At 64.6% G+C, this 13581-nt stretch overlaps 1 protein-coding gene across 3 annotated transcripts in view; it reads left to right on the top strand.

Annotated features, from left to right (window-relative positions):
* Nucleotides 1–13581, top strand: part of PRKCZ (protein kinase C zeta) — a 53999-nt gene that overhangs the window by 24898 nt on the left and 15520 nt on the right. For all 3 annotated transcript variants that reach the window (XM_036460985.2, XM_036460986.2, XM_036460987.2), the window contains 3 exons: nucleotides 6511–6596; nucleotides 8915–9046; nucleotides 12302–12383. In XM_036460985.2, the coding sequence (XP_036316878.1) occupies nucleotides 6511–6596; nucleotides 8915–9046; nucleotides 12302–12383 (300 nt within the window). The remainder of the gene's footprint in view (nucleotides 1–6510; nucleotides 6597–8914; nucleotides 9047–12301; nucleotides 12384–13581) is intronic.

Below are 13581 nucleotides of genomic sequence, written 5' to 3' on the forward strand. Positions count from 1 at the left end.
GGGGGTGGGGGGATAGAGGGGTCTTCCTTCCCCGGTTTCCTGGCGCAGACAGAAGGGCGCTCCTGTTGGTGGGGGCAGGCAGAGCTCTGTGTTGGACCCCAGCTCCTGGCCTCCTGCACCCTCACCCAGCTCCACCCTCAGGTCTGGCCAGCCTGCACCCAGGTCCCGACGGCACCTCGTCCGTAGGTGTTTCAGTGAAGATTCTCGGAGACAGGTGTCCCGTAACAGCCAAGTCTCCCCCAGACTCCCTCTTGTCCTTGTTTCCATTTTCTCTGTGGTCAGCGGTATAGATGCACCAACACACACACTCCCCCCGGCCATCCTCAGTGCTGCCACAGGGGCACGCGGACTCCGGTTTCCGTCTCTGCCTTGGAGCCAGTTGAAGCAAGGCTGTGCCTGCCGTCAGCCCAGGCAGAAGGGTTGCCGCCCCCCCCCCCCCCGCCCCCCAGCCCAGCTCCTGTGGCTCCGCCGTGGACGGAAGCAGCGTCCACGATGCCATCGTGCCCCGTCGTCCATGTCACGTCATTCCGGGGTGACCGGTCCAGGGGTGGCGGGTCAGTCTGCACAAGGATCTCCTGCTGCTGTTCCTCTGGCCCCGCCCCCCCACCTGCTCCATCCCCACAGTTCCCTCCTCTGCCTGGGTCAGCGCCTCCTGGAGGGTCCCACTGCTGCCGGGTCACCCCTGGGTGTGGGCAGGGTCTCTGGGCTGGCCCCGGGTCTCTCCTGCCCCTGGTCACCGCCTGGCCTCAGACCATCACTCACAGAGCCCGAGAGCGGGGGAGGGGGGAGGAATCTGTCTCCTCCTGGGCTTAGCCGCCATAGCACCCCCATATCCCTCCCCCGCCCCCCGCTATTTCTCGTGGTCCTGGGGGGGGGGGGGTGCGAGATCAGGGCGGGTCTGTGAAGCCTCTTCCTGGTGTCAGGCTCCGTTCTGTTCTCTCTTCTGAGGCCACTGAGCCCACGCGGGCTCTGTGGGACCCTCACCTCTGACTCACCTCCAAAGCCCCCCCTGAACCCATCACACTGCGGGTCAGGCTTCAGCCTGGACAGGGGGACTCACGGTCAGCCCATAACAGCGGGTGCGGTGGGAAAAAAGGTGAGGTGCTTTGGGGAGCCCCTGGGCCAGGACCCCACAGCAGCCAAGCAGACTGCCTCCTGCACGCCCCACACTGGGGATGGAGCCGGCAATCTGGGCCTGTGCCCTGACCGGCAATCGAACAGTGACCTCCTGAGCCACGCCAGCTGGACTTCAAGGATTTTTTAAAGTCTAAATTGTATTTATTTATTTTTTATATTTTTATTGATTTCCAAGAGGAAGGGAGAGGGAGAGATAGGAACATCAGTGATGAGCCAGAATCATGGACCGGCCGCCTCCTGCACGCCCCACACCAGGGATGGAGCCCACAACCTGGGCCTGTCCCTTGGCTGGAATTGAACCTGGGACCCTTTGGTCTACAGGCTGACGTTCTATCCACTGAGCCACACCGGCCAGGGCCAAATCATATTTATTAACATTTCATCTCTTTATTGTCCTTAAATATTTTTTATATCTATAGATACTAAATTACTAAGTTTTGTTAACTTTATTAGGCTTTTTAAATATTTTCTGCTTTTTTATATTAATATCAGGTTCTACTGATTTAGGATCACTCTTCCTTTCTTTCAAATGGATACTTTTATGGTCACGAAATCTTGCTCTTTAACATGAAAAATGTGACTAGCGTGTACTTCTCCTTGGTCTGATGTTAATATGACACCAGCTTGTGGTGGGGGTTGTGTTCATGAGGCGTATGTGTTTCTATCCTTTTCCTCTCGGCTTCCCTGGATCTTGTCCTGGAAGTGCCTCTTAGAAGCGGAAGTTAGTTGTTCTGATCGGACTGAGGCTGGCAGGTCTCCTAACGGCAGCCTGTAGTCCGTTCGCACGGTGACTGCGGTGTGAAGTGTGTCTGTCGTCTGTTTGTAGCCGGCCTTCCAGTCCTTCCTTTGGTTTTAATCCAGTGTGTCATTCTGTTCCTCTTATTAGCTTTGTGAGGTGGTGCTTTAGAAAAATACATAGAGCCCTGACTGGTGTGGCTTAGTGGATAGCGCGTCGGCCTGCAGACTGAAAGGTTCGATTCCAGTCAAGGGCATGTACCTGGGTTGCGGGCACATCTCCAATAGGGGGTGAGCAAGAGGCAGCTGATCGATGTTTCTCTCTCATCGATGTTTCTAACTTTCTATCCCTCTCTCTTCCTCTCTGTAAAAAATCAATAAAATATATTTTTTAAAAATACATAGAACCCTGACTGGTGTGGCTCAGTGGATAGAGCGTCTGTCTGTGGACTGAAGGGTCCCAGGTTCGATTCCGGACAGTGGCATGTACCTTGGTTGCAGACACATCCCTAGTAGAGAGTGTGCAGGAGGCAGCTGATGGATGTTTCTCTCTCATTGATGTTTCTAATTCTCTATCCCTTTCTCTCTGTTAAAAAAAACAATAAAATTTATTTTTTTAAAAATACACACACACACACACACTGAGTTAATCTGGCCACTCCATGTGTAGTATGTATATCAAAGGCCTGGTGCATAAATTCATTGCCTGCTGGTCGAACTCCTGGTCAAGGGACATTTTGCATATCAGCCTTTTATTCTATAGGATACACACTGAGTGGCCAGATGATTATGCGTTTAGAGATCGTCATCATCTGGCCGCTCGAGTATTTAAAATGGCCTGGCTTCCTGAGACGTTACAAGACCCGTTCTTGATCCGTGGAACGTGCCTCCGAGGATCGCCTCCGCTGGTTCCCAGGAAGGCAAGAACCTGCACCCTGACTCCCCGCCTTCCTCCCCATCAGTTTCCGTGCGGCCGTTACTGTGTGTGTGCAGCGTCCGCGGATACTGTGAACCACGCCGTCATCCGTTCATACCGGCTAGTTCCCGGGAAGGGGCACCGTCCAGATTCCCCTCCGTGAGCGCTGCTTCCTGCCCTCCTGTGACGCGCCTGCCTGCCCCCCACTCCGCTCTGCTGGCGGGAGCTGGTTTGTTTCTGGAAATGTCCGTCTTTGGCCTTCGCTGCTGGGAGGGACGTTCTCCGCGGCGTGGCATCGGTGACGCCTAGCGTGGCGCTGCCTGGGGCGCTGGGTGCGTGTGTCCGTGGCCCGTCGCCAGCCGACAGGGCGCCGTTCCCTGGAAGACGATGCCTCTCTCCTCCCTCAGCCTGGCGGAGCGGGCGGAGCGGGCCCTGAACTGTCCGGACTCGGGCCGGCCCGCTCTCTGGGCCTGAGGCCTAAAGTGGGCATTGTTTCTGCCGAAGGCCAGTCGGCATCTTTTCAGATTCACCCCGTCCACGCCTCTGTGCCCCCGCCCCTTGTCCACATCTCCCCCAAATCGTGTAGATCCTTCGCTCTTTCCCGTGTTTTCCTTCCTGCCGCGGTCTGGGGCCTCCCTCCTACCACCCTCTCTTGTTAGTCTAACCTGTGTTTTTTAAAAACTGTGCTTTTATTGATTTCAGAGAGAGAGGAAGGGAGGGGGAGAGAGAGAAGAACGTCAGTGATGAGAGAGAATCATTGATCAGCTGCCTCCTGCACGCCCCCCACTGGAGATGGAGCCCTCGACCCGGGTGTGTGCCCTTGATCAGAATTGAACCCAGGAACCTTCAGACTGCGCTATCCATTGAGCAACACCAGCCAAGGCGGTGATGGCCATTTTTGATCAAACATTTGCCTAGAATGAGCAGTAACGGCACCTCGCCCTGGGAGACGCTGGCCCTGCCCTCCTGGACACGGAACTCGTGGAGTCGCTCCCCGGGAGGGGGTTGGCCTGGGGGCGTGGCCGCACCCCTGCCGCCTCCGAGGCTCCTCACACCCGTGCTCGATGGGCGTCGCTGTGCGTCCCGGGCGCTGCAGGGCTGGGCTGGGCGGGTCACCGTGGTGTCCATTTCCAGGGAACAAGGAGCCTTGGCTGCCGTCCCTCGTGCTCCGGACGACGCCAGGGCCACGTGCGGCCCAGACCTGGGGGTGCGGTGCGCAGCCTGTTGCTCTCTGTTCGTTTTTTAAATGTATTTTCTTCGCCTCGTCAGCGCCGTCAAGACGCCAGGTTGCCATGGAGACGGCTGGTTAAAATTTCCCGCAGCGTCCTAATTATAGCCGTTCCGAGGCAGCAGCAGCGGCGGCGGCGAGGGAAGCCAGCGCCGCACCTGCCGTAACTGCCGGCCCCCGCCCCTGCCCTCGCCGGCTGCGCCTTCACGGCTGCTCAGAGCCACACGGGCGGTGCCCCTCCAGGGCCGCTGAGCAGCCGTCCCCCATGTCTGTGCCCAGGAGGCCGTTCCCTTCCCCCACGTGTCTGCGGCCCGATTCCCACGGCGTCTCCTCCCACGGAGTCCGGTGAGGCGTGGACGTGGCTGGGCACACAGCGCAGGGCCGGGATCCCCGGCGCCCGGAGTTCCTTCCCCGGACGCTGTTCGTTCCTCCCTTCTCACGTGGCGTCACGTCCCAGGAGCAGGGCTGTGACACATTCTCTCTCTCTGTTTTTTTGGTTAATTCTTACCCGAGGATGTTTTCATTGATTTTTAGAGCGTGGGAGAGGAAGGGAGAGAGGGAGAGATCCCAAGAAACATGGACGTGAGAGAGACACATCGATGGGTTGCCTCCTGCACACACTGACCAGGGCCCAGGCTGGGGAGGAGCCTGCAGCCGAGGTACCTGCCCTTGACTGCAGTTGCGCCCGGGACCCTTCAGTCGCAGGCCGATACTCTATCCACTGAGCCAGCCTGGCTCAGGCTCTCCTGTTCTTACGAGGACACGTGTCCCATCACAGGGTGGGACCTCCCCCGGCCGCCTCCCTCAGAGGCCCCGCCCGCTCAGGGCTTCCCCGTAGGAATCGTAGGAATCGATGGGGACAGATAGACCCAGGGCTCTCATGAGGACTCGTGTTCCACTCCCGCCCGCCCCTCGCTGGGCTCCCCAGGGCCCTCGGCCTCTGTCGGGACGGCTAAGGCTCGGCTTCTGTTCCGCAGCTTTAGGCGACCTGGAGGACACCTGGGGTGTGTTCAGACTTTGACCTGTCGAGTGCCTGGCGGAGGGAAGAGCCGGGGCCATGGGGCTGGTGCGCCCTCTGACCTGCTCACCCCCTCCTCCATCCCACCTCGGGCCCTGCACCCGCTCCCTCACTCTGCGGAGGGGGGGGGGGTCGTCAGGGGTGTGAATGCCAAATGGACAGTCACTCCTGTGGACGTTAGCAGGGACTGTCATGGGCCAGGTGCCCCCAGAACAAGCAGGGGTGCATCTGTCGCCTGGGAGAGGCCCTGGGGGCTCAGGGCAGGCTGATGGGGCGCAGGCAGGATGATAGGCAGGTGGACGAGGGGACCCCAGGCCAAGCCCGAGGTGTGAGCCCCACTTGGTGGGGAGGGAGGTGCTGGCTTGGCCCCAGCCCAGCCCAGATCTCCCCTGGGTGTGGAGCCCTTGAGGGAGGGCCAGGCCATGAGGCCCCCATCTTGGCTGTGGCTCCTGCCCCCAGGAACCCAGCCCATGGCTCTGACCCGTCCCCCCTGACGGGGAGAAGCAGGTTTGTGCTCAGTGACCAGATCCCGGCATTTCCGCCCAAGCCAGGCACTTGCTTGTTTTAAAAACATTCCGTCCAGCCCAAACCAGTTTGGCTCAATGGATAGAGCGTTGGCTTGGGGGCTGAAGGGTCCCAGGTTCGATTCCGGTCAAGGGCATGTACCTTGGTTGTGGGCATATCCCCAGTAGGGGGTGTGCAAGAGGCAGCTGATCGATGACTCTCTCTCATCGATGTTTTTAACTCTGTCTCTCTCCCTTCCTCTCTGTACAAAATTAATAAAATATATATTTAAAAAATGATAATAAAAAAATAAAAATAAAAACATCCCGTCCAGTTTCCACATACGTGTCCCTGCCCCGGCCTTAAAGGCGGCTTCTCACCTGTGTCACAGGGGCTGGGCCAGGGGCTGGGCTGGAGACCTGAACCGGCCCCAGCCGCGCCGTGGTTCCGGGAGAGGGCTGGCCACTCCCCTCCTGGGACTGGGTCGCATGCGTGGCGTCAGAGTGGCGTGTGATGACGGGATCTTTTTGCTTCCCCTGCCCCTGGTTCGCCTGGCTGGGGGCCCGTGGGGGCTCGCATGGGGGGCCGGGCCGGGCTGGGGGCGCTGTGGTCGGGCTCGCTGGACCGCGTGGCAGCCGCAGCCCCTGGGCGGGCGGGAGGCATCATATCACCGGAGCCGAGTCCCGGTGCGAGGCGCCTGGTGTTCCTGCCGGGGCAAAGGGTGCACAGGACGTGGGGGGACACGGCGGTCACAGAGGGTCCCAAAGCCTGACCCCGGCGGGTGGCTGCTGCCTGGGCCCCAACTGTAAACCCCCCCCCCCCGGGCCGTGACAGGACCACGTGATGGGGGGCCACGTGAGGAGGGCAGGCGGGAGCCGGCTGCTGTCATCACGCCCGTCTCCCAGGCCCCGGGGTGGGGGTGGGGGTGGACTGGAGCTGCGGCCGCAGCTCACAACCTCCATGTCCTTCCAGAATCCATCTACCGCCGTGGAGCCCGAAGATGGAGGAAGCTGTACCGCGCCAACGGCCACCTCTTCCAGGCCAAGCGCTTTAACAGGGTGAGGCCCCCCCCCCCCCGCCCACCTCATCCTCCCCGATCCCCCCTCCCCCCGGGATATGGGCGCTGGCTGTCCTGTGCCCAGTGCTCTGTGCTGAGTGCCAAGTGCTCTGTGCTGAGTGCTGGGTGCTTTGTGCTGAGTGCTCTGTTCCAAGGGTTGGGTGCTGAGTGCTCTGTGCTGAGTGTTGAGTGCTCTGTGCTGGGTACCGATTTGCTGAGTACCGGGTGCTCTGTGCCGAGTGTTCTGTGCTGGGTGCTGGGTGCTGAGTGTTCTGTGCTGGGTGCTGGGTGCTGAGTGCCCTGCTGCTTTAAGGCAGAGGGAAGGAAGGGGAGGGGAGCGCGCTCTGCCCGCACACAGCGGGGGGGGCCGTGGAGGGCGGGCCCCTCTCCCGTTGGCAGTGGCTTCCCAGGCTCCCTGAGTCCATGTCTGTCTCTCGGGGCTGGGTGATGCTGTCTGCCTTGCCCCTGGGCGCCTGGCTGTGCTGTCTGTCGGGCCTGTGGCCTGTGGTCCAGCCGCGTGTGCAGAGATGGGTGTGGGTGGGACGGACCCCAGGTGTGTGTCCCGGCAGGAAGGGGCTCTGACCCCGGCCGCCCCTCGCCGCTGCCGCCCAGCCCGCGGTGAGGGGCCCTTCGGCCCGTGTCCCGGGCTTCGGGACCCTTCCATCCTCTGGAAACTCCGCCCACGTGGCCGGCCGTCCACCTCACGCGGGAGGGGGTGCGGGGGCTCGCGGGGCTGTTGGGAAGCACCCAAACCCGAGGCTGAAAACAAGCCGGGCGTGCCCCGTGGTGGGGCAGGGCTCCCTCTGCGTCTCCAGGGGGTGTTCTTCCCACTCTTTTACTTTTTATACTTTCTTAAATTGATTTCAGAGAGGAAGGGAGATGGGGAGACAGAAACATCAATGAGAGAGAATCACAGATTGGCTGCCTCCTGCATGCCCCACACTGGGGATCAAGCCTGCAACCTGGCATGTGCCCTTGACCGGATTCAAACCTGGGACCTTTCAGTCCACAGGCCGATGCTCTACCCACTGAGCCACACCGGCCAGGGCCTTCCAGCGTTCTAACTGTGGTGCTGCGGGTGCTGCTGCTATTCCCAGGCCGCTGTTCTATCCCCACTTCTCCCTCTGCCTTCCCTGCCTTCCCCCTGTGCCCGCGACCACGCCACTGGGACCCCAGGCGTGACTAGGCCCACAGCCTAGCCAGCCTCATTGAACTTGACTGACTGCCCCTACAATGATGCTTGCTCCAAGTGAGGCCTCCCTCGGAGGGTCTGGTGGCCATGGACCGGGACACACACACACACACACACACACACACACACACTGAGCTCAGTACGGCCCACCTGTGGCCCCACCAGGTCCTCAGAGCCAGGCCCCCGTCACTGTGTTGGCTCAGACGTTGGTCCCTCAGGCTGTGGGGGAGGGGTTCTGGACGCCCCCTCGTGTGGAACGCCTTGTCCAGACGAGGCCACTGCCCCCGAGGCACAAGGCGGGCCAGGCTGTGGGAGGAAAACCCCTCTGATTCAGGGTACAGGCCCTGCCCCTCCAGACCTCCCCACCGCCAGTCACACGGGGTTCCCCCACACGGGGAAGCGGGACTTGGCAGGGACCTGCTGTGCCGAGTGCCTGAACCCCATCCCCGCCTGTTAGGGGGCTCGGTGCCACTGGCCCAGAGAGGGCGCGTCCCTCCTGGAGGGCTGGCCCTGGGGCGGCTGCGGGGCCACGCCCCCACCTGGTGGTGTAGGGTTCGAACTCCGGCCAGGCTGTGGGTACAGGTGCACCCTTTTATCTGGACCCTCTCAGCAGAGAAAGATGTGTTTACAGCCTGTGAACAGTCACAGCTGGGAAGTTCTAGCTGGGAAGCATGGGGCCTGGGGCCGTGGCAGAGCTGAGACCAGCTTGGTTCTCACACGTGGGAGCAGCTCCCACTCAGGAGCAGTAAACCAGCTGGTGGTGGCCCTCAGGGTCCAGTCGCTTAGGGCCCTGAGGTACAAAGTGGCCAAAGACGATGGCCTGGGGCCCGTGGCAGTGCCGGCAGCAGGCAGACCTTCCTCTGTCCCCTTCCCCAGCCCGCGCCCACGGCTGCTCACCCCTGCCCAGCGGGAGTGCTGTCCCTCACACAGCAGGGCCCTCCTCGGGGACACGGATCCCCCACTCGGATGACCTGAGGGGGCTCCTGAGCCCAGGCGGGGCCCAGGCCTCCCGCGGACCCAGCTCCTCGCTGCCATCTGAAGAGCATCCCCAGGGGCCCTTTGGCCTCGCGCCTCGCGGCGCCTCGGGCGTGGGAGCCCGGCCGCCTGACCGCGCTGTCCGCCCGCAGAGAGCGTACTGCGGCCAGTGCAGCGAGAGGATATGGGGCCTCGCCTGGCAGGGCTACCGCTGTGTCAACTGCAAACTGCTGGTCCATAAGCGCTGCCACGTGCTCGTCCCTCTGACCTGCCAAAGGCATATGGTGAGAGCCCCGTCCCCGCCCTCTCGCACCTCCCCTCCCCTCCCACCCTGCCCCACCTCTCCCCGCCCCCTCCCCTCCCCCCCCCCCTCCCCTCCCCCCCCCCCCCCCCCCTCCCCCCCCCCTCCCCCCCCCCTCCCCCCCCACCCCCCCCCCCCCCCCCCCCCACCCCCCCGCCCCGCCTCTCCCCCCCCCCTCCCCCCCCCCCCCCCCCCCCGCCCCCCTCCCCCCCACCTCCCCCTCCCCAGCCCTCCCTGCCTGACCCCCCACCTCCCCTCCCACCTCCGCCCCGCCCTCGCCTCCCCCACCTCCCCTCCCACCCCTGGCCCTCCCCTCGCCCGACCCCTCCCCCCCTCCCTCCCCTGCCCCCCCCGCTCCCCCACCTCCCCGCCACTCCCCCCCCTCCCCCCCCGTCCCCAGCCCGCGGCCCTCCCTCCTGACCCCGCACGCTTCCGCTGCCTTCCCGCCCTCTCCCCATCTCCCTCACTACCACGGCCCTCCCTGCCGACCCCGGCCCGCCTCCCTGCCCACCCCGCCCTCTCCCCACATCTCCCTCCCGAACACCCGCCCACCCTGCTCACCCCACCTCTCCTCCCTCCCCCGCACTCCCGGGCTCACCCCCACCCTCCATGCCCCCGACCTCCCCCTGCACGCCCCCGCCCTCCCCCCTCCCCTCCCCTCCCACGGCCCCGCCCCCCCTCCTCCCCCACCTCGCCCTCCCCAGCCCCTCCCTTCCCTGACCCCACCTCCCCCTCCCACCTCCGCCCCCCCCCCCTCCCCCCCCCCGCCCCTCCCCACCCCCCGCCCTCCCCCCCCCTCCCCCTCCTCCCTCCCCCCCCCCACCCCAAGGCCCCGCCCCCTCCCCTCTCCCCCACCCTCCCCTCCCTCCCACCCCGGCCCCGCCCTCTCCCACCTCCCCTCCCCCCCCACCCCGGCCCCGCCCTCTCCCCACCTCCCCTCCCCTCCCACCCCGCCCACCCCCGCCCCCTCCCCCCACCTCCCCCCTCCCTGCCTCTCTCCCCCCCCCACCTCCCCTCCCCCCTCCGCCTGCCCCGCCCTGCCTGACCCCCTCCCCACCCCACCTCCGCCTCCGCCCTCTCCCCCACCTCCCCTCCCCACCCTGGGCCCTCCCTGCCTGACCCCGTCCCCTCCCGCCCGGCCCCGCCCTCTCCCCCACCTCCCCTCCCCAGCCCCGGCCCTCCCGTCCTGACCCCGCCCCCTTCCTGCCTGGCCCCGCCCTCTCCCCATCTCCCCTCCCTACCACGCCCCTCCCTGCCTGACCCCCCCCCCTCCCTGCCCGGCCCCGCCCTCTCCCCCACCTCTCCTCCCTTCCCACCCCCGGCCCTGCCCTCTCTCCCACCTCCCCTCCCCAACCCCCCCGCCCCACCCTATCCCCACCTCTCCTTCCCACCCCAGCCCTCCCTGGCTGACCCTCCCCCCTGCCCGGCCCCGCCCTCCCCCCCTCTCCTCCCCTCCCACCCCTGTCCCTGCCCTCTCCCTCCACCTCCCCTCCCCTTCCCTCCCCCAGCCCTCCCTGCCTGACCCCCCCCTCCTCCCTGCCTGGCCCCGCCCTGTCCCTGCTCCCCCCTAGTCCCTGCCATGGAGGACACGGGGGTGCCTGTGGGCACAGGCCCCACAAGCAGTCGGGGACAGCGCGCCTCTTCCTGAACCCTTGGGAGGCCTGGTGCCCTCTGCGGCTCTGGGCAGGGTGGGGGGTGAGCTGTGGCTCGTCCGACCCAGTGGTGGGACCTGCCAGGAAAGGCAGACGTCGCCCGCTGTGGGCACCTCCCCCTGAGCTTCGGCCTCCCGGCCGTGGGCACAGCTGGCTCCTGCCTCGGTGGGTGGCCTCAGGGCAGAGGGCGGTGGGGTCCCGCACAGAGGCGCTCAGTTCCTTTCACTGTGGCTGCCGAAACCCACAGCGGGCACATGCCCTGGGACCCCTGGGTCAGGGCTGGGAGCCTTTTCCTGCCCAGGGGCAGGGGCACGGCAGGAAGCGGGTGGGGAGGGGGCAGACAGGGCAGGGACAGGACGGGCATTTATAACGTTCTCCGGCCACAACACCACCAGCCTAGAATGAGCCTGTTCTGTTGGTAACAATGTCACCTCACCTCGCACTCCGGCAGGACTGACCCGGCCCGCGGGCTGGACATCCCCCCGTCCTAGGGGTCCCCAGGCCCACGTCCCCTCAGAGATGAGTTCACCCCAAACCAGCCGGTCCCCAGGCTGAGGGAACCCCCCGGGCGCCCAGGTGACCCGCGGGGAGCTGCCCCCATTGTGACTCAGTGTGGAACCCCGTGGGCGGACGGGGCCCAGAGCTGCCTGGCCGCCGGCATGCGCAGGAGCCGCGGCGAGGGCTTGGAGGGGCGGCCGGGCCTCCGGGGAGGACGCCCGGTGCACACGGCACCACCTCCGGTCACGGCCTTGCGACCAGGTAGCGGCGGACAGGGCGTGTGAGGACATGTATGAGGACACGTGTAACGACGTGTTTTATGTCTAAATGTTTTCCGTGGGTTCAGAGAGAGGAAGAGGAAGGGAGAGGGATGGAAATATCAACGATGAGAAAACCATTGATCGGCTGCCTCCTGCCCGCCCCACGGGGGTCGAGCTCCGAAGCCGGGCCCTCGCCCAGAATCGACCGTGACCTCCTGGTTCGTCGCCGACACTCACCACGGAGCCGGCCGGCCATCATGCCTGCTTTTCTGTTTTTATTGTTTTTATTTATTTTTTAAAGAGAGGAAGGGAGAGGGACAGAGAGTTAGAAACATCAATCAGCTGCCTCCTGCACAACCCCTACTGGGGATGTGTCTGCAACCAAGGTACATGCTCTTGATCCAAATCGAACCTGGGACCCTTCAGTCCGCAGGCTGATGCTCTATCCACTGAGCCACACCGGTCAGGGCAGGGGTCTGCTTTGATAGAAGCTTTGCAGTCTCTCCTCTCGGAGCTCCAGCTCCTGCGCCCTGGCCCTGCCCCTGACCCTGCCCCTGACCCTGCGCCCTGCCCCTCACCCCCCACCCCCCACCTCACCTTCCACCCTGACCCAGTGCCCCTGGCGCTGCCCCTGCCCCTCACCCTCCGCCCTTAGCCCTGGCCCTGCCCCAGCTCCTGCGCCCTGGCCCTGCCCCTGACCCTGACCCTGACCCTGCGCCCTGCCCCTCACTCCCCACCCCCCACCTCACCTTCCGCCCTGACCCAGTGCCCCTGCCCCTGCGCCTGCCCCTAACCCTGCGCCCTGGCCCTCGCCTGCCCGTCCCGCAGGATCCCGTCATGCCGTCCCAGGAGCCTCCGGTGGGTGACAAGGACGACGACGCGGACCTCGCTCCCGAGGAGACCGATGGCAGTAAGGGCGCCTCCTTCCCTGTGGGTGCTGGCTCTGCTCCCTGGGCGCTGGCTCTGCCTCTGGGTGCTGGCTCTGCCCTCTGGGTGCTGGCTCTGCCCTCTGGGTGCTGGCTCTGCCTCTGGGTGCTGGCTCTGCCCCTGGGTGCTGGCTCTGCCCCCTGGGTGCTGGCTCTGCCTCTGGGTGCTGGCTCTGCCCCGGGTGCCGCTGGCCTCCCCTGCGACCCCGTCGCCCTCCCAGGGACCAGGCCATGGTGGCCGCCGTCGGGGGCCGAGAGCTGCTCTCCGGGCCTTCCCTGGGCCCCGCGTCCCCGAGGTGCTGCCGTGGGAGCCAGGGCTGGTCTCTGCGCCTGCAGGGCGTCTGCCAGGCGCTAGGCGAGGCAGCCACCGCGCCGGCCCCCTCAGCTGGCCTCGGACTGAGGTCTGCTGGGCAGCCCTGGGCGCTCGGCTGCGTTGCCGATCCCGGGGTTTGTAGGGTTTTTTGTTGGTGGGCACAGGCTCCTCCGTCCCAGGGGCCCTTTGGGCTGAAATGCGGCCAGCCTGTTAGCACCGCACCTGCCACAGAGAGAACTCCTAACAGCAGTGCCCGCCACCACCCAGCACCCAGCACCTACCACCCAGCACCCAGTATCCACCACCCAGCACCTACCACCCAGCACCCAGTATCCACCACCCATCACCCACCACCCAGAATTCACCACCCACCACCCACCATCCAGTATCCACCACCCAGCATCCACCACCCATCTCCAAGCATCTACCACCCACCACCCGCCACCCAGCATCCACCACCTAGCATCCACCATCTGCCACCCAGCATCCACCACTCAGCATCCACCACACATCACCCACCACCCAGCATCCACCACCCATCAACCAGCAACCACCACCCATCACCCACTACCCAGCACCCAGTATCCACCACCCATCACCCACCACCCAGCATCCACCACCCACCATCCACCACCCATCAACCAGCAACCACCACCCAGCACCCAGCATCCACCCACCCACCTACCTGTCCATCACCAGTCATCCACATCATTCACTCACCCACCCAACATCCATTATCCACCACCCACCATCCATCCACCTATCCATTATTCATTCATCCATCTACCTACCCACCACCCACCCACCCATCCATCCATCCACCATCCACCCATCCATTCACCCACCATCCATTATTCACTCATCTATCT

This window comes from Pipistrellus kuhlii, unplaced genomic scaffold (genome assembly GCF_014108245.1).
Source record: "Pipistrellus kuhlii isolate mPipKuh1 unplaced genomic scaffold, mPipKuh1.p scaffold_m20_p_34, whole genome shotgun sequence".
NCBI classification, from domain to species: domain Eukaryota; kingdom Metazoa; phylum Chordata; class Mammalia; order Chiroptera; family Vespertilionidae; genus Pipistrellus; species Pipistrellus kuhlii.